At 46.5% G+C, this 20168-nt stretch overlaps 1 protein-coding gene across 1 annotated transcript; it reads left to right on the top strand.

The window, feature by feature from the left end:
* Positions 1-7205: 7205 nt before the first annotated feature.
* Positions 7206-19460, top strand: LOC143170958 (uncharacterized). The gene is made up of 3 exons (XM_076359678.1): positions 7206-7842; positions 17741-19047; positions 19323-19460. The coding sequence occupies exons 1-3, from the start codon at positions 7206-7208 to the stop codon at positions 19458-19460; spliced, it is 2082 nt and encodes a 693-aa protein (XP_076215793.1).
* The last annotated feature ends 708 nt before the right edge of the window (positions 19461-20168 follow it).

Genomic DNA, 20168 nt, shown 5'->3' on the forward strand with positions numbered 1-20168 from the left:
CTCTATGTGACATTGCAGTCTGCGATGTACACACACTCCGTGAGTCTTTGTTACAAACCACCAACGCTGGTATCAACTGATGGCAGCGCTGATACTCCAACCTGCCTCTCGCTCCATTGCAACACCTTTGTCGGATCCACTTAGAGCTGAACCAGACCTTGAAACGTGTACGTGGTTGAAGGAGTTCTAGTTTTAGCCCACTGAGAGTTAAAAATAGGCTGAGGAACTAGGAAGGGATGCAGAACCGAAGCCAAACCACAACACGAAACTTCTGTGCAAGCGAGTTCTGCGCATATGTCCCATCCGTCGACAGGCAGGCAGCAGAGCTCTGCGTGGTACGGAGGTGTGAGTGTGGGCCCAGCACAACCATCAGCAGGTAGGCTGTTTGACTTACGGCTCCTCCTAGGAGACGAGAGAAGGCTCCCGGGAAGAACGGTGCAGGGGGGTTCAAACTGTTTGCATTCTGAGATTAGTAACATTCGGATTAAAAAAAAAAAAATCTCACCTCTTTTTTCAGATGAGAAGTAATGAAAGAGCTAGAAGCCTAAAATAATAGGTCAAGTTCACAACCAGCCTTAGTAAACAACATCTGCCATCTAAAATAACGCCGGTTTTAAGCTTCTCAACGAAATGGTATTCTTTGGATTTACAATTAGGTTAAAGATATCAAATGGAACAAAACCAAGACAGCAGGGAATCAGGGCACAAAAAATACATGCATATCTCAGTAAGTGCTATCAGTATGGGAAAGCAAGTAAAAACTCAGCTAAGAAACATCACCAAATCTTCAAGGATGAGGGGAAATACATCTATATGCTGAAAAGTGCAGGGATATGAAACAAAGGAGGCACAACACAGGAGGACTCACTCTCATTCAGCAGTGGCACAGCTCCCTCTGCAATTAAACTCTCAGAACTGAAGCAACAATCCCTTGGTTAACTACCACGACGGAGAGCAAACTCTTCCTTTATGAACACAGCCGTTGCTGAGCTGAACACACTTGTAATGCCTACCGCCAGAACAGACCACCTTTGCCATCACAGCAAGACAACTAGGTGGTGCTGAGCGTTCCTATTCCCATCTGAGAGAGAACTCAGTTCTGCAGGGGTAGTGCCCTCTGGAAACAACATAGCTGTTATTCACTATGGACCTTCATGGGAGGAGACAAGCTGGATCGATGGGCCGAGGCCAACTGTATGAGATTCAACAAGGCCAAGTGCCGGGTCCTGCACTTCGGCCACAACAACCCCATGCAGCGCTACAGGCTTGGGGAAGAGTGGCTGGAAAGCTGCCTGTCAGAAAAGGACCTGGGGGTGCTGGTCGACAGCCGGCTGAACATGAGCCGGCAGTGTGCCCAGGTGGCCAAGAAGGCCAATGGCATCCTGGCCTGTATCAGAAATAGCGTGGCCAGCAGGAGTAGGGAAGTGATCGTGCCCCTGTACGGGAACTGGGACTGTTTAGCCTGGAGAAAAGGAGGCTGAGGGGAGACCTCATCGCTCTCTACAACCACCTGAAAGGAGGTTGTAGCGAGGGGGGGGTCGGTCTCTTCTCCCAAGTAACAAGCGACAGGACGAGAGGAAATGGCCTCAAGTTGCGCCAGGGGAGGTTTAGATTGGACGTGAGGAAAAATTTCTTTACTGCAAGAGTGGTTAAACATTGGAAGAGGCTGCCCAGGGAAGGGGTTGAGTCCCCATCCCTGGAAGTATTTAAAAGACGTGTAGATGAGGCGCTGAGGGACATGGTTTAGTGGGCATGGTGGTGTTGGGTTGACGATTGGACTCGATGATCTTAGAGGTCTTTTCCAACCTTAATGATTCTATGATTCTATGAGACAAAAACAAATAGATGTTGCAATAAGTTATCCTTATGAGCTGAACAGTTGTCCTGAAAAATATGTTTATTAATTCAATTCTGCCAAATGCCTATATGGAAGGATGTTAAGGCAGGTAACTCTTGCCTCTGTAGCCATAAAGCAGTCCTCTTCCAAGCATGTTATTCCTTATGTACTATTTACAAATTATGCTGTTAACTTTTAGGGCTAATTTCCATTATTTCCTTTGCAAAAGCTGTAGAAAACGTGAAATATATAGAAATCAACATTTTAATATAAGCATATTTGCAGAGGAAAATATACAAGAACTCACCTCCAGAAACTCCCTAAAGAGAGGCTAAAAGCCTGACTCAGAGGAGACTGGGCTATGCTTAGACCTATTCCTAACGACAGCACTACTGTACAGAGGAGACAGCTCTCCGATTCCCCTGTCAACTTGGAGCATCCCAGCCTTCTTTTAAACTGTATTGCAGAACAGAACTGAATTTTCTATTGCATCCTCGTCAGGTATAGACTAATCCTGGAATTGCTACTGCATCAGCTCTTACAACCTGGTATTTTATATTTCACTGCAACAGACTGGAAGGATTCAACTCATACAATGATGCCGCAAATGACTGCATTTTTGAACTGTGCTGTTATAACTCATTAGACAAAGTGTTCTTACATTAATTATTCCAGATTATGGCAAAAAAATAATTTAATATTTTATACAAAAGATGTCAAAGTTAATGATTCAATCAGGAGAAAAACTGCTAGCGGAAAAAAACATCCATATGACAGAAGTTTTGATATTAAATGAATAAAAAGAATTAAAGATTTAAGAATTGAAGATGGCACCTACAAAAACCCAGCCTCCCCCGCTTGTACAATAATAAGGCTGTATTTTACATTGAGGTTTTTCAAGTAAACAAACCTTTGCTCTTCCACATTATATTTTCTCCAAACAAATTCACCAAGACCTACATTTATACCACAAATGCTAGGAAAAAACCCTCAAACATGAAGCTTATTCCAGGGGGTGGTGTGAAAATCAGCCCGTTCCATGCCAGCATGCATGTCACCCAATCTGTACCTTGGCACTCCGCCTTTCGGCACTGCGCGCAAGAGCCAGGCATAGGTTGGTATTTAAAGCTGTAATTCATCCCATCATCTCCGTACTATAGGACTTGTATCTTCAGTATAACGAAGACATTTTTTCCTATCAAATCAGACCGTCTGTTTTGCCGTGAGCTAAGGAATCACCACATTAAATGCACTGAGGGGAACCGCCCCGCCTCACGAATTCTCTCTTCTCTGTAAGTCCACATTTCTCACTTTTACTTAATATTATTAATTATAAAATTACCAGTAGGATCCTAATTGCAAATGGATGCCTTTTGTAGAGCACTTGAAAGATGTTTAGATGTTTAATTAGGTAGGTATCAAAGCCTCACTGAAGTAAAGTACGGCACGCTCAAGACTGGGCTTTGGCACAGGCACACTCACAAGCGCAGTGCTCTGCCTCGTCCCCAGCCTACCTGCGTCTGCCATCGTGCCAGCCGTGCATTAGGGAAAACAAAAAACAAGCTCTGGTTTCAAAAGGAAACATGGGGTTTGCAAAGTCCCTTGAATTTTTAGTTAAGCCTGTAAAAACTGGATGTAAAACGCTACCAGAAGACCTCATTATAAAGTCCAACTCAGCCGAGCGAGCTTAGGTTCCTTGTTGCTTTTTCCTTATGGTAAACGTTTGCCCCTTTCATTCTGAATTGCTCCAGGAAAGCCCAAATACCTTGTGTTTTATTGCTGCATGGTGACAAGGGCTGACCTCTCCCTCTACTCCCACTACAAAGGCTTTTGTGTTTTACACGTTGCTAGGAGGGAAGACATGGAAGGACCGTACCTTATTAGTTTTTCCTTCGCCTCCTTCACGCCCCAAGGTGCTCTGTATGACCTCAGTCTTTACCCTTTGGCAGCCTCTACAAGAAGGAATAGATTCAATACAGAATTTAATCTGTAGTTAAACAGAAAGACCGAATGGCATGGTCAGACGGGAAAGGTTTTAAATACTGTCCTATGAAACTGCAACAATATCAGGTGCAACTAAAAGACCGTTGAATTTATACTACTAATGGGAGCACAATCTAGTGCAGTGCAGCACCCTTGCTCCATCAGTAGGCAAATACTTCAGGAAAAAACACACCAAACTCATAAGGGTGCAAGCAAAGAACAACCTCTCCCGAAACAAACTGCTTGGTTTGCTTTAAAAATATCTAGACTTTAATTAATCTTTTATGAATCCTTGCTGTTGTCCTTTCTTCCTATATGCTTTGCTACTTCATTTTATGAGGTCTAGGATGGCCTCTAGTGGCCCACGCGATGCACAAGGAGAGACCCTGCTTTGTTTGATTTAGCAGGGCACGCACATAAGGAGGGTGCAGAGGCAAACACAGGCCTTGCACAGAAAACAGAGCAGACTTACTAAGCAATCTCCAGACAGCAGCTCCTTCCCCACATCAAACAGTAAATATAATACTAACTTACAAAATGCGTTTTTCATTCTGGAAACAAACACAGAGTATTTTCCAGATTACAGTTTTATTTCATCTAAGAAAGCTGCTTTTGCAAAACCACTGCCTAATTAGGACAGCAGGGACTTGATCAGGTCTAAGGTATGTGGTTAGTGGTATCACTTTGGCATGAAATGAGATCAGTGATCTCATTCTAGTCCCCAAAGGAAAATTTTGAACATCTCCAGTCCACTGCTAGGACATTCAGCTCTCTAGGTACATGAACATCATCTGAAGCAACAGCAGAGGGATAGTTACAGTCCATGAGGTTAATTGCAACAACGCTGGAAATCAGGAGGCAACGTGGTTCATATCCGTGAAACAATAATCTCAGTTCATCCCTCTATTGCCAGTATAGGAGCAGAAGAAGAGGTGACATGCATCTCATCTCTTCTAGGATCGTAGGGTTAGCACATTTCTGCCTGAAGCCTGGGCACTGTTTGAGGTTGATTTGATAATCACAAAACCACACAGGAGTGATTTTTTTTTTTTTTTTAAGTAGCTGTTTCCTTTATTTGAGCAAAAGGTGGTGTGAGGAATTGCTCCTGCAAACCCAAATCCTCTCCGCGTGCTCTGTGAGAGACTTGGGGGTAAGGGACCCCCTGAGTGACTGCCTGCCTCTCCTTCCACAGTCCAGGCAGTTGTGTGTCGTCGACACATTTTTCTCATGGTCAATAATGGTAACATTGCTTTTGGAGACCTCCCTTGTTCCCAACTTGATAAGTAAACTTCAGCACAATAAACCCATTCTTTCTTTTAGAAAGAAGAACCCATTCTTCTTTCTAAACCCATTTAAAAAACCCCATTTTTAAATCCAAATGCTTTTTCAGTAGTGTTGCCACAAATCCATTTTTTCCATACAAAGACTTAGCGAGGCGATATGGGTCCTCGTGAAAGTTTTAAATGGATGCACAAACATAACTGCATTTTTGTAACTATAAATCAACACACTGGGTTCACAGTCATCTCGCTCAGACAACAACAGCTTCTTAAACTAAGCAGGACTTTAAGGTGTGTCAGCTGCTCAGCTAACAGAGCAACATGCTTGCATTACCTGAATTACTTCCATAACATTTGGAATTTGCTTGCAGAGGTAGCAGAGTTGCAAGGAGCCTGAAGCAATCTCTCATTTGGACAAGTAGTCTCAAGGCAACAAAATGACTTGGAACCGTTGCTCTATGCAATATTTTATACAAAATATATTCATAGGCTTGGCATTTTATTTCAACATGTGCGAAACAGGTAGGATGCACCTTATATTAATTATTTCATAGAATGTTCCAGGGAAATTGTAAGCTTTTATAACGAAGGGGGAAGATTTTTTTAAAGGGAATTGTGAATGTGTATTTATATGTCAAATCTATGTCTATGTCTAACTATATTTAAGCTAGGACTAATAGTAGCAGAGCGTATTAAAAAATTTCCTGGAAAATATTTGTACCTAACGTGCACACGGTGCAGAGGCACGAATTCAAGGCAGAAAGTAATTGAGATACTTTCTCGTAATTGTGTATTATTCTGGGAATGAAGAAGAGAGGAAAAAAAGTCCAAAATAGTTAAAACTTGAGCAGCCTGTGGCATATACCCTGTGATGAGAGGTAAGGTTTACTGCGTGTTGTTAACCACCTGTAGATAGGGGACAGTAACTGCAAAGGAGTTGTCCCTTTGTTGGGACAAATGGTGTTGTCACAAATGGTGACCGATACAGTCACGTACGCACTTGATCAAAGCTGCACCTTTTGCAATTTGAAGTTGTTCTTACTATTGTTCCCTCTGGATATCAAGAGGAAGGATACCTGAATCTACTTGGCTCGGGTAGCAGTAAGGTCCAAGTTCTAGTAATAATTCAGTGAGAGATTTTTTTTAACATTCGATGGGATTGTGCCCAAATTCCATTATATTGGTAAGCAGAGAAAAGCTAGGTCCAGCACCTTCAGTGATTTTTTTTATCCCAGACTGCAAATATCCTGTATCTGAGAGTTCAGCACAAGAAAGAAAATGCGTCTGCAATTTCTGCACACATAACCTGTCCTAATCCAGTTCAGCCCAGTGCAAGCACTAAAAGGTAAAATCGCAGTCGAGTTTAAGAATACAAACCTAGTTTGTGGTATAAGAAGAAACTTCTAGAAAAAAGGGTTTCAATATTCGTTGCATCATTTACAGATGCTCTCGTCTGCATCTGTAGAACTGCTGCAGAAGTCCAGAGGGTCCCTTATTAAAACTGGTACGTATCCATTGATCGTTAAAGGAAACCTTAAAGCTAAAAACCCCCAAATTGCCCTCAAATAAACATTCTACCAATATCTGACATCTTAAATTGCTGGAATTAGGCAACAAAAGCAACAACCATGAGGTAGAAATTCAGATTAAAAAAAAAAAAAAGAGAAACTCTTTACGTGAGTTTTAGAGCAGAGAAAGTTAAAATACTGGAATTATTGCAGAGAAACCCTCTGCCTTCTGGGGGCTGCAGAGGAAACGCTCCCTCCACCGAGGGTCCTGCGTGCAGAACTCGCTGCGCCGCCCACTCCGCATCCTGGAGGATTGCTTGAGCAGGGAGGGATTGTAGGTCTCTGGCTGGAAGAGTCTTGGCTCTGCTACACACAGTGGCTCTGTTTGGAGCAGATGGATCAGGAGACCTGGTTCAGAAAAGACATCAAAAGAGTAAGAAGTATGCTAAAATCTCACAGAAAAAAAAGGGTTTAAAAAAATTATAAAAATCTCATTCCCAGAAGATGCATTTCTTAATTTTTGCTAAGTATTGAGACCTGCTTATTTCATCAGCAGGTGCAAGCAGCGTGGCGCACGGCAGAAATGAACCGGCAGCTATGGGGGGAACGTCGCAAGAGGCCAAACCCACAGCGCTGGGACTAGCGACAGCTTCAGAGGAGAACCGCAGCCCGGGTACAAGCAGAAAGACAACCCCAGCTGACAGAGTTTTGCCCAGGCCACCTCTCCTCAGGCAAGGTGCTGCAGATGACATGGGCCACCGACCCGTCAACACCACAGCGGTGCCCACGGAGCCCTCGACCCACACCCCAAAGCCCACCATGACACAAGCAGCAGACACATCGCTGTCCCCCCTCTACGAGGGTGAAGGCCCAAACTCTCCACAGACTTCCCCCCAGACAGCCCCCAACACCGAAGGCCGCTCTCCCCCACCAGCCCCGGACGGTTCCTCAAGTGCCACAGACCCAGGTCTCCACCACACACCCGACCCCACCATGCCTCTGCCTGAGAGGAGCAGCCTGCGGGGCCCTTCCACAGCCACCATTTTGGCTCTGGCAGATCTTGTGGCGCCCTGTGTGGGGGACACGGAGGGGCCTGGAGGGAGCCCCTCAGTTCTTGGCCCCACGGGGCTGTCTGGCCTCCCTCGCTCCATGAGGGCTGCCTGTGGCAGGACTCAGACCTCCATAGCCACCGTGGGGACAGCCGGCATGGTATGGCTGGGCACCATCACTGCAGGTAAGAGGTTTTACAGATTTATTTGGTAAGAGTGATCAGCTGTTTCTTTCTTCTCATTTAGTAGTTTGAAACAGTTCATTTTGGGTCAGATCATCTTCTTTCAGAAATGTTTTCTCTCCTCCCCCAGCATCATCTGAAGTGTGTTAATATCCCTTAAGCTAGGGAGATTTTTGCATAATTTTCTGGAAACTTTTCCTGTGTGATGCATTATATGTCTGTTTACCCCTTAGAAATTCTCTCTGTGCTGCGGAATTATTTTTGTTCACCGTTGCAGACGCAGTATTCCCTCTGTGCAGATGTCAAGCAATGCTCCGGTCACTCAGGCCTTCAGGGAATGAGTTTGGGCTGCAGGGCAGAGTTAGTGACTTGGCTGCAGATTTCTGCCCTTTGACAGCAGAAAGGTTTTTGTTTGAGCATTCACTCACAGGAAGCATTGTTCAAATTCTCTATTATATTCGCCCTTTTAACCTGATAGTCCATCAACCTTGCGCCACGTTCTCTTACTGCTTTTAGGCAGTTACCTGCATCAGAGTTGGTTTTTGGGTAGAGGGTAAGCTTGGCAAAGGAGCTGTTGAGAGGATATCTGCTCAGACAATAGCAAAAAAACTTAAACAATGCCCTAATCCAGAAGTAAATTAAAATAAAATAGTATGGAAATAGGGGAAATCACTTCCTTCCGCAGCCCTTACCTGGTTTTGTGTTCAAAATGCAGTTCTTCGTTAATACCAGCAGAAGGAAGTATTCAGTTACAAAACAGAATGGTAAAACCTGATAAATCAATCACAGTTTACTCTAGTGAGTATTCATTAGCACAGGACAGTCAAAGAATGAAATCTATTATGAATTGCTTTTCAAGCTATTTAGAAAAGTACTCATGATTTCCCACTAAGGTTTCCTTTGCCACGCCAGCAGAAGTGCAAGAATTATTCCCGTTTCAGAAGTGAAGTTCTCTTAAGAAAGTTCGTTCCTGGTTAAAATGGCAGGCTTAAAAAGGAAATTATCAACAGCCTTTCTGGAGGTGCTGCATTCTTTCCAAACTAGTCAGGCCTTTCCTTTCAGTTTCATTTACTTGTGCAAAATAAGGAGCGTACACAACTAGGTGTTCCTACCAGGCAGGTACAAACACCTGAGTGCTGCTTAAAAAGAAATGATGGTGGCTTTTGCAAATGTTGGAGAGACCTCATGAAAATAACAGGTTTTTTTAAGGGATCTCTTGTCATCCCATTTAGCAAGCATTGCCTTTATATCACAAAGATGGTTGTGGTAGGACTTATTTCCATGAGTGGCTTTTGCCTGCAAATTCTATTACTTTTTAATAGTATGAGGCCTGCCTCTTGGTGTATGTGTCTGTGTAGCTCTCCCATCTAGGATTTCAATACTCAGAGGACTGAAACAATAAGCAGACTCCCCTGGCTATTTGTACTTAAAATTCAAAGTGAAAACAGAATTTTTATGTCTTTTTGCTTACAGCTTTAAGATTCTCAGAATTATTCCCAAAGCTCCTTTGTTTCAATTTTATTTACCTCCATGTTTTTTAATACTACATCTCTCTCTCTCTCCAAATGACTCTACAGCAAGCTGGGATGATTCCCCTCCCCTCCAATTTTTTAACCTTTTAGATGCATAAAGATAAAGCAAAAGCAAGATAGTGTTAAAGACAGTGGCTAACCAAGCAGAAATGAATTGTGAATCACAAATTGTTTCTCCCTTACTAACACTTGAGGAAAGGTCAAGGATGTGCATTCAACTTACCTAACTGCTTGCACAACCAGGCAAGAACACAGACACATCAGTCCCTCAGACCATGACATAACGTGCTTGCTGTAATTTCAGAAACTTTGGGAGGAACTTTTAATTTTTATGTTATCCAACCAGTGCAAACCAAGCAATTAGAATGTCTTTGTATCACAAACAAATGGAAGTTGCATTTTACAGAGAAATAATATTTATGTGAATGAATCCAGGCTTCTAAGAACTATTTAATTATTCAAGTAGGAAAACTGAATTTACTTTAGTTTTGTCATGAATCTATTAGCCAGTGTTTACTAGTTCTTTAACTGTGAAAAGGGCATTTTTCATGTAAACTCTCTCAAGCATTTACAGAAAAGCCTTGGTTATTCAAAGCAGAACTGTACCCTGCAAGTTGTACAACACAGCAAACAACATGATTTTTCAATCCAATCAAACTAAACATTTCACTAATGCTCATACACGAGCTGATTGAATTATAATTGTATGCTAGAGACTTTTAGATAATACAGACAAACATCTACTGTTCTACAGGCATTGCTGGTTACTCTTTGAAAATTGACTCTAAACCTAGAACCGCGTTGGTAATGAAGCCTCTCCATCAGGAGGCAGGCATTAAAAAGGTGTTGGCCCTTTCCCTAGCCAAAACACATGGTTTAGTGAGAATTGTTAACTAGAATCTAACAGAAAATGTAGCTAAGATTGGTTGCAGATCGGATGGACCAGAAAAGGTCCATCTTGAACAAGAAATTTCAGTTTTGGAAGAAGCGTGAGGAAAGGGCTCTGGAAAGAGAACACGGACAGGACTTCAGGCATGAGGGAACCCAAAGCCAAACAGAGTCTGTGGTGTAATTTACACCTGTAGATTTTCATAGCCTTTGTAGATTAATCATGATAAAGAATTCAAGGGGCACAAAGCATCAAACTCATTCAATATTGGCAATGGTCCAAAACAGTTGAAAAGCTTTTTAATTGTCATCTGAATTCATGGATGTGGCAGTCCTTATTCCTCAAACTAAACTGTTATTGTGGCCTTCTTAAGGGCGTAACTAGTCCCCATTCCTGATCATTTCATGCTCAGATTAACACACACTGACCTTTTCAAGCAGCAAGTTTCTTATTTACCTTACCTAGAGGGGAAGTACCATATTCTAATTTTAAAATCCTTGGGCTGTAAGGTACAAACAGGTGTGTCATCAAAACCCTCCACAAAGTGCCGGCATTGTGCAAGGTGCTTTAATTCAAGAACGTTTCACCTTGACCATCAGACTCATCTTCTTCACTTGGTTGTGAGAGTTATTTCCGTGCTACCGAGAGCGCAGCAGACACTGAAGGGAATTTTGGACTCAGCTGGTATAATCTTGTAAGAAAAAAAGATGATTTGGACAACAAATTTATCTCGATATAAGCAGAAGTTTATATATATTACCATAGCATTATGCTGCTTTTCAGGTAAGTTTAATTTATTTGCTACTTTGACAGAAAAATTTTGTCATTATATTCTGTAAAGTTTTACATATTTTTCAGATGAAATTACTACCACTAAAGACTATAACCAAAGATAACATTTTATTCATATCTGTAAGTACTTCAAACAATACCGTTGATTAAATTTATTCAGCTTTTACCTTGTAGTACAAGTGAAAAACCCTTTGCCATACACTTTTGAGTGGCACGATTATCTTGCTCATTGCCTTGTCATTTTTTGGCACTCACATTTACTCAAGTTTTCATCAGTTAAAAGGAGAAAATAACAGAGAGGAAGACACATGGTTTTCCAGCTTTAATGAATATAAATGGGGAGGTAATAACAAAAGCTGAGCTCATCTAATTTCATTTAGCAAAGCCAGAATATAAACTGTTATATTTGTTTTTAGCAACCAAAGTTAATTTCTTATGTTTTATTAAAAGAACGAGATGTTAATATTTACTTTATAAACTGCTCATGTACAATCCTAAGTTTTTAATTCATAAAAAGAGGAAAAAAGTCCAGAGCATAAATGTTTCTAGAAAATAATCAAGATAGAAAAATTTTTAAAATTTTATAATGCTTTCAAATTGAGTATTTTTTACCCATGAAAAAGTGGTGTCTGAAAATCAAGAACGATGTTTTCAATGGCAACAAAATTACATAGGTCTGAGGCTCTGGAATGCTCAAGTCACTGAAACAATATTTCTTATAAAATGAAAATTAGCACTGTAATTACCTCTGAATTTAAGATCTAGAAGGCATTTAATCATCTAAAAAGTCAAGAATTTTTTTAAATTCAAGTTTGAATTACTTGATTTCTATATGGAAAAGCGGTTTTGTGATAGTGGTTACTCAAAGGAGTATAAATCTCATTTTCTAAAATAAGACAATTAGGAGTTTAAGTCCCAGTCACTTACAGAGTTGTCCAAGCACAGGTACTCAGGAAAATTAATTCAAATTAATGCAGAAGTTGTTTCAGGTGCACTGGTAAAAACATATAAAATCCCTTTGTTCACACAACCAGGAGCTTAACTGATATTAGTTAGTTTTAAAATAAAGGCAATTAAGGCTGTTTTAATTCTGAATTAGAGGGGAAATACAGGAGCTAAACATTGCTTTAAGTGATATGGGCTCCCAAAAACTTGCATAATACAAAAATTGTATTAATTTAGATCTCTCCCAGTAGCCTTTTGGCTGTTTTCATCTTAGCTGGTGCACAGAAATCTGCACAAGGATTTCGGCCCAGAGCCAGATTTTAAATGGGCAGCATTTTGCCAGTTGATGCAAAAATATTTGCCTTTAGCCACGGCATCGCAAAAAAATGCCAGCTTTGATTTACAGCATGAAAACTATCGCTCTAGTGCCCTACGAATTTCTGACCAGGATCAGGAAATCCATGATGCATTGTAGCGTGCGTACTGTGATGAGACTTGGGTATTTTGGCGAATGCTTTGTGAATGCTGCTCCATTAAAGGACAGGTGTTGCGGTTTAACCCAGCAGGCAGCCGAACACCACACAGCCATTCGCTCACTCCCCCCACAGCGGGATGGGGGAGACAATCAGGGAAAAAAAGTAAAATTCATGGGTTGAGATAAAAACAGTTTAATAGGACAGAAAAGGAAGGGAAAATAATAATAATGACAAAAGAATATACAAAATAAGTGATGCACAATGCAACTGCTCACCACCTGCCGTCCAATGCCCAGCCAGTTCCCGAGCAGCGGTCACTGCCCCCCTGCCAACTCCCACCAGTTTCTGTACTGAGCATGACGTCCCATGGCATGGAATGTCCCTTTGGCCAGTTTTGGGTCAGCTGTCCTGGCTGTGCCCCTTCCCGGCTTCTTGTGCACCTCCAGCCTTCTTAGTAGAGCATGGGAAGCTGAAAGTCCTTGACTAGTGCAAGCACTGCTTAGCAACAACTAAAACATGGGTGTGTTATCAACATTATTCTCATACTAAATCCAAAACGCAGCACTGTACCAGCTACTAGGAAGAAAATTAACTCTATCCCAGCTGAAACCGGGACAACAGGTAATCATGTCCTTGGTTCTATAGTTTGCAATTCAATCTCAATATTTCAATGTATGCAAAATTACAACTTAAATACAAATATATCCAATTACTGTTAGACAAACATGCACTTCCAGTTTGCTGGCTAGGGGACTTGTCTGGGATATAGAGAGGTAGTCTCTGTGAATCACTGGACCTCTCTGCCAGGAGCTGCTTGCGTAGCCTGAAAGCAAATCATACATCCTATGTTGTCAGCCCCATTGTACAGAGAGCAAACATTGTTCTACATTACAGGAACATTGTAAAGATACCGATACCGAGGTACAGATACACTGCCTAGCAGCTACACTAAACGAAGAATGCAAGAAAAAAAATTAGCTCATTGTGTTTGGTCCCCTCCTTCGGTATTCTGAAAAAACCACAGCAGATCTATTAGGCGTTGTCAGGAATGGATTAAAATGACCAGATAATACAGGAAAAAAAGGCAGAACTTTCCTGGTTTTTAATTTATATATAAAAAAATACATTCATAAACAACAGGGTACAGGGATCCCAGTATTGCACATTTTAAAAAAGGTATTCCTGTTGTTTATAGAGAGCTGCACCCGTTCTCCTAATAAGCGATGTACTTTCATTGACTCTTGCCTCTGAACTTAGGAGGCTTTATTTTTGTTGTAAGCTTTAGTATTACCATGCTTGTTATTTTTAATATTCTGCAGCCTCCCAAGCCCCCTCATACACAAAAATGCTAGAGCCTCACTTGAGTGAGTTTGGAACCTAAAAAGACAACAAAGATAAAGGAACAGGGAAGGGCATTATTTTTGTGTATAAAGGATAGAGCTGTGCTTAGCACTGGATCAGAACTAACAGGTCATGCTAAGGAGCGTTTGTTAGTTTGCTTTGAGCAGCATGTTAATGTGGCAATACAGGCTCTGGACTGGAGGTGGCTCACAGCCAAGTGGCTCCAGGTGAGTGCACAGCAAGCTCAGACCTTCCAGCAGTGCAAGCAGAACAAACATCTGCATGCAAAAGTCCACACAAATTCTTCCCTTCGGTTCTCCATCTAGCGCATTGTGACAAGAAATTGTTTGCTAGGGTGCTGGGATATGATAGTGATTCCTTACATTTTGAATAGCTTGGTCTGAGTATCTCTTCCTTTCCCCATCCCTTCTCTCTAACGGCACTAACTGAGGCAGAACATCAGCCCTATTAGTTTCCTGGTGGGTGTCAAGCACAAGCGTTACCTAACCAGGCTGGTACGCCTCACAAGAGGAGAATCTTTTGAGGTGAGACAACTAACCTGACAGGGGAGAGACCATGGAGGCATGGGGTGTGATTCCTGTAAAGGATTATGAATAGAATGAGCCCCTCCTTAGAAACATACAATCGAGATGATTTCGAACATTTGCATATCCCTCAAGGGAAGAGGGTAATACTTTTAGGCTGACAACCAGGCATTGTGTTGTCGTTCAATGAAGCTGATAGGGATGAATAGCAGATTTTTCAGGTGCTGACAACTCAGAAAACCTGTAAAAAATTATAGTATTAATATATATTGCTTACATAAAAAGCAGCTTGAAGTTGTTTTTTTCTTGACCCCTTTAATGACCCATTGGGTATCTACTACTGTTTTGAAATCTGAGAATAATAGACATAACTTAAGAGTAAGTAAAATAAACTGAAAATCTTGAAATAGCGCAGAGGTCTCGAGAAGCTATTTTAGCAATCTCTGAACAGCCAGCCTTTGATGCTCTTTTCCATGGCTTACGGAAAACTGGGGAGGTCAAAACGACATGGCGATGGGTAAGAACATGATTTCTCATTGGAAAGGAACAAATTTGGTTTTTTGAGAATTCCCAGCTAATAATCTTTATTACAATAATCAGAACAGTAGAACTCAATATTAAAAATTAACAAGGCCATACAAAATGATGTGTTAAGAAAGAACACACAGTGTCACCCCAACCTCATTTCATTTTTAGACAAGACCTTTCAGCCAAAGGGAAACCATCAGTTATACTAAGCATTTAATCAAGGGTTTACCAATGATTGACATAATCAGTCTCCCACCATGGGCCTTGCAAAAACATACACTGCTCCTGGCAGAGGCCCACCTCCTGCCGCCACCTCGGCTGTTACACCGAGCCCTGCTCTGGACAACACTTCCCCAACCCTGACCACAGCTACACCCACCTCTTCTCTGCCAACAGCTGCCACTGCTACTACTATGGGCACATCAACCCCTGAGGCAACCACCGTGGCCATCTCCTCCACCATGCTGGACACCTCCAGCACAGCCGCCCAGGCCACCACTCCTCCTGAGACTACAGCTGCACCCTCTCCCACTCCAGCACAAACATCTGCTCTTCAGACAACCTCCACACTCCTCTCCACCAGAGCTGAAACCTCCAGCCCAGCTGCTGCAACGACCACTGCTGCCCTTGTCACCACCACAGCTACGGAGACAACAGCCTCTCCCACCACGGGCCTTGCAGAAACATCCTCCTCTGCTCCTGGCACAAGCCCACCTCCTGCCGCCACCTCGGCTGTTACCCCGAGCCCTGCTCTGGACAACACTTCCCCAACCCTGACCACAGCTACACCCACCTCTTCTCTGCCAACAGCCTCCGCTGCTACCCCTACGGGCACATCAACCCCTGAGGCAACCACCGTGGCCATCTCCTCCACCATGCTGGACACCTCCAGCACAGCCGCCCAGGCCACCACTCCTCCTGAGACTACAGCTGCACCCTCTCCCACTCCAGCACAAACATCTGCTCTTCAGACAACCTCCACACTCCTCTCCACCAGAGCTGAAACCTCCAGCCCAGCTGCTGCAACGACCACTGCTGCCCTTGTCACCACCACAGCTACGGAGACAACAGCCTCTCCCACCACGGGCCTTGCAGAAACATCCTCCTCTGCTCCTGGCACAAGCCCACCTCCTGCCGCCACCTCGGCTGTTACCCCGAGCCCTGCTCTGGACAACACTTCCCCAACCCTGACCACAGCTACACCCACCTCTTCTCTGCCAACAGCCTCCGCTGCTACCCCTACGGGCACATCAACCCCTGAGGCAACCACCGTGGCCATCTCCTCCACCATGCTGGACACCTCCAGCACAGCCGCCCAGGCCACCACTCCTCCTGAGACTACAGCTGCACCCTCTCCCACTCCAGCACAAACATCTGCTCTTCAGACAACCTCCACACTCCTCTCCACCAGAGCTGAAACCTCCAGCCCAGCTGCTGCAACGACCACTGCTGCCCTTGTCACCACCACAGCTACGGAGACAACAGCCTCTCCCACCACAGGCCTTGCAGAAACATCCTCCTCTGCTCCTGGCACAAGCCCACCTCCTGCCGCCACCTCGGCTGTTACCCCGAGCCCTGCTCTGGACAACACTTCCCCAACTCTCACCACAGCTACACCCACCTCTTCTCTGCCAACAGCCTCCGCTGCTACCCCTACGGGCACATCAACCCCTGAGGCAACCACCGTGGCCATCTCCTCCACCATGCTGGACACCTCCAGCACAGCCGCCCAGGCCACCACTCCTCCTGAGACTACAGCTGCACCCTCTCCCACTCCAGCACAAACATCTGCTCTTCAGACAACCTCCACACTCCTCTCCACCAGAGCTGGAACCTCCAGCCCAGCTGCTGCAACGACCACTGCTGCCCTTGTCACCACCACAGCTACGGAGACAACAGCCTCTCCCACCACGGGCCTTGCAGAAACATCCTCCTCTGCTCCTGGCACAAGCCCACCTCCTGCCGCCACCTCGGCTGTTACCCCGAGCCCTGCTCTGGACAACACTTCCCCAACCCTGACCACAGCTACACCCACCTCTTCTCTGCCAACAGCCTCCGCTGCTACCCCTACGGGCACATCAACCCCTGAGGCAACCACCGTGGCCATCTCCTCCACCATGCTGGACACCTCCAGCACAGCCGCCCAGGCCACCACTCCTCCTGAGACTACAGCTGCACCCTCTCCCACTCCAGCACAAACATCTGCTCTTCAGACAACCTCCACACTCCTCTCCACCAGAGCTGGAACCTCCAGCCCAGCTGCTGCAGCGACCACTGCTGCCCTTGTCACCACCACAGCTACGGAGACAACAGCCTCTCCCACCACGGGCCTTGCAGAAACATCCTCCTCTGCTCCTGGCACAAGCCCACCTCCTGCCGCCACCTCGGCTGTTACCCCGAGCCCTGCTCTGGACAACACTTCCCCAACCCTGACCACAGCTACACCCACCTCTTCTCTGCCAACAGCCTCCGCTGCTACCCCTACGGGCACATCAACCCCTGAGGCAACCACCGTGGCCATCTCCTCCACCATGCTGGACACCTCCAGCACAGCCGCCCAGGCCACCACTCCTCCTGAGACTACAGCTGCACCCTCTCCCACTCCAGCACAAACATCTGCTCTTCAGACAACCTCCACACTCCTCTCCACCAGAGCTGAAACCTCCAGCCCAGCTGCTGCAACGACCACTGCTGCCCTTGTCACCACCACAGCTACGGAGACAACAGCCTCTCCCACCACAGGCCTTGCAGAAACATCCTCCTCTGCTCCTGGCACAAGCCCACCTCCTGCCGCCACCTCGGCTGTTACCCCGAGCCCTGCTCTGGACAACACTTCCCCAACTCTCACCACAGCTACACCCACCTCTTCTCTGCCAACAGCCTCCGCTGCTACCCCTACGGGCACATCAACCCCTGAGGCAACCACCGTGGCCATCTCCTCCACCATGCTGGACACCTCCAGCACAGCCGCCCAGGCCACCACTCCTCCTGAGACTACAGCTGCACCCTCTCCCACTCCAGCACAAACATCTGCTCTTCAGACAACCTCCACACTCCTCTCCACCAGAGCTGAAACCTCCAGCCCAGCTGCTGCAACGACCACTGCTGCCCTTGTCACCACCACAGCTACGGAGACAACAGCCTCTCCCACCACGGGCCTTGCAGAAACATCCTCCTCTGCTCCTGGCACAAGCCCACCTCCTGCCGCCACCTCGGCTGTTACCCCGAGCCCTGCTCTGGACAACACTTCCCCAACCCTGACCACAGCTACACCCACCTCTTCTCTGCCAACAGCCTCCGCTGCTACCCCTACGGGCACATCAACCCCTGAGGCAACCACCGTGGCCATCTCCTCCACCATGCTGGACACCTCCAGCACAGCCGCCCAGGCCACCACTCCTCCTGAGACTACAGCTGCACCCTCTCCCACTCCAGCACAAACATCTGCTCTTCAGACAACCTCCACACTCCTCTCCACCAGAGCTGAAACCTCCAGCCCAGCTGCTGCAACGACCACTGCTGCCCTTGTCACCACCACAGCTACGGAGACAACAGCCTCTCCCACCACGGGCCTTGCAGAAACATCCTCCTCTGCTCCTGGCACAAGCCCACCTCCTGCCGCCACCTCGGCTGTTACCCCGAGCCCTGCTCTGGACAACACTTCCCCAACCCTGACCACAGCTACACCCACCTCTTCTCTGCCAACAGCCACCACTGCTACCCCTACGGGCACATCAACCCCTGAGGCAACCACCGTGGCCATCTCCTCCACCATGCTGGACACCTCCAGCACAGCCGCCCAGGCCACCACTCCTCCTGAGACTACAGCTGCACCCTCTCCCACTCCAGCACAAACATCTGCTCTTCAGACAACCTCCACACTCCTCTCCACCAGAGCTGAAACCTCCAGCCCAGCTGCTGCAGCGACCACTGCTGCCCTTGTCACCACCACAGCTACGGAGACAACAGCCTCTCCCACCACGGGCCTTGCAGAAACATCCTCCTCTGCTCCTGGCACAAGCCCACCTCCTGCCGCCACCTCGGCTGTTACCCCGAGTCCTGCTCTGGACAACACTTCCCCAACCCTGACCACAGCTACACCCACCTCTTCTCTGCCAACAGCCTCCGCTGCTACCCCTACGGGCACATCAACCCCTGAGGCAACCACCGTGGCCATCTCCTCCACCATGCTGGACACCTCCAGCACAGCCGCCCAGGCCACCACTCCTCCTGAGACTACAGCTGCACCCTCTCCCACTCCAGCACAAACATCTGCTCTTCAGACAACCTCCACACTCCTCTCCACCAGAGCTGAAACCTCCAGCCCAGCTGCTGCAACGACCACTGCTGCCCTTGTCACCACCACAGCTACGGAGACAACAGCCTCTCCCACCACGGGCCTTGCAGAAACATCCTCCTCTGCTCCTGGCACAAGCCCACCTCCTGCCGCCACCTCGGCTGTTACCCCGAGCCCTGCTCTGGACAACACTTCCCCAACCCTGACCACAGCTACACCCACCTCTTCTCTGCCAACAGCCTCCGCTGCTACCCCTACGGGCACATCAACCCCTGAGGCAACCACCGTGGCCATCTCCTCCACCATGCTGGACACCTCCAGCACAGCCGCCCAGGCCACCACTCCTCCTGAGACTACAGCTGCACCCTCTCCCACTCCAGCACAAACATCTGCTCTTCAGACAACCTCCACACTCCTCTCCACCAGAGCTGAAACCTCCAGCCCAGCTGCTGCAACGACCACTGCTGCCCTTGTCACCACCACAGCTACGGAGACAACAGCCTCTCCCACCACGGGCCTTGCAGAAACATCCTCCTCTGCTCCTGGCACAAGCCCACCTCCTGCCGCCACCTCGGCTGTTACCCCGAGCCCTGCTCTGGACAACACTTCCCCAACCCTGACCACAGCTACACCCACCTCTTCTCTGCCAACAGCCTCCGCTGCTACCCCTACGGGCACATCAACCCCTGAGGCAACCACCGTGGCCATCTCCTCCACCATGCTGGACACCTCCAGCACAGCCGCCCAGGCCACCACTCCTCCTGAGACTACAGCTGCACCCTCTCCCACTCCAGCACAAACATCTGCTCTTCAGACAACCTCCACACTCCTCTCCACCAGAGCTGAAACCTCCAGCCCAGCTGCTGCAGCGACCACTGCTGCCCTTGTCACCACCACAGCTACGGAGACAACAGCCTCTCCCACCACGGGCCTTGCAGAAACATCCTCCTCTGCTCCTGGCACAAGCCCACCTCCTGCCGCCAC

This window comes from Aptenodytes patagonicus, chromosome 25 (assembly GCF_965638725.1).
Source record: "Aptenodytes patagonicus chromosome 25, bAptPat1.pri.cur, whole genome shotgun sequence".
NCBI classification, from domain to species: Eukaryota; Metazoa; Chordata; class Aves; order Sphenisciformes; family Spheniscidae; genus Aptenodytes; species Aptenodytes patagonicus.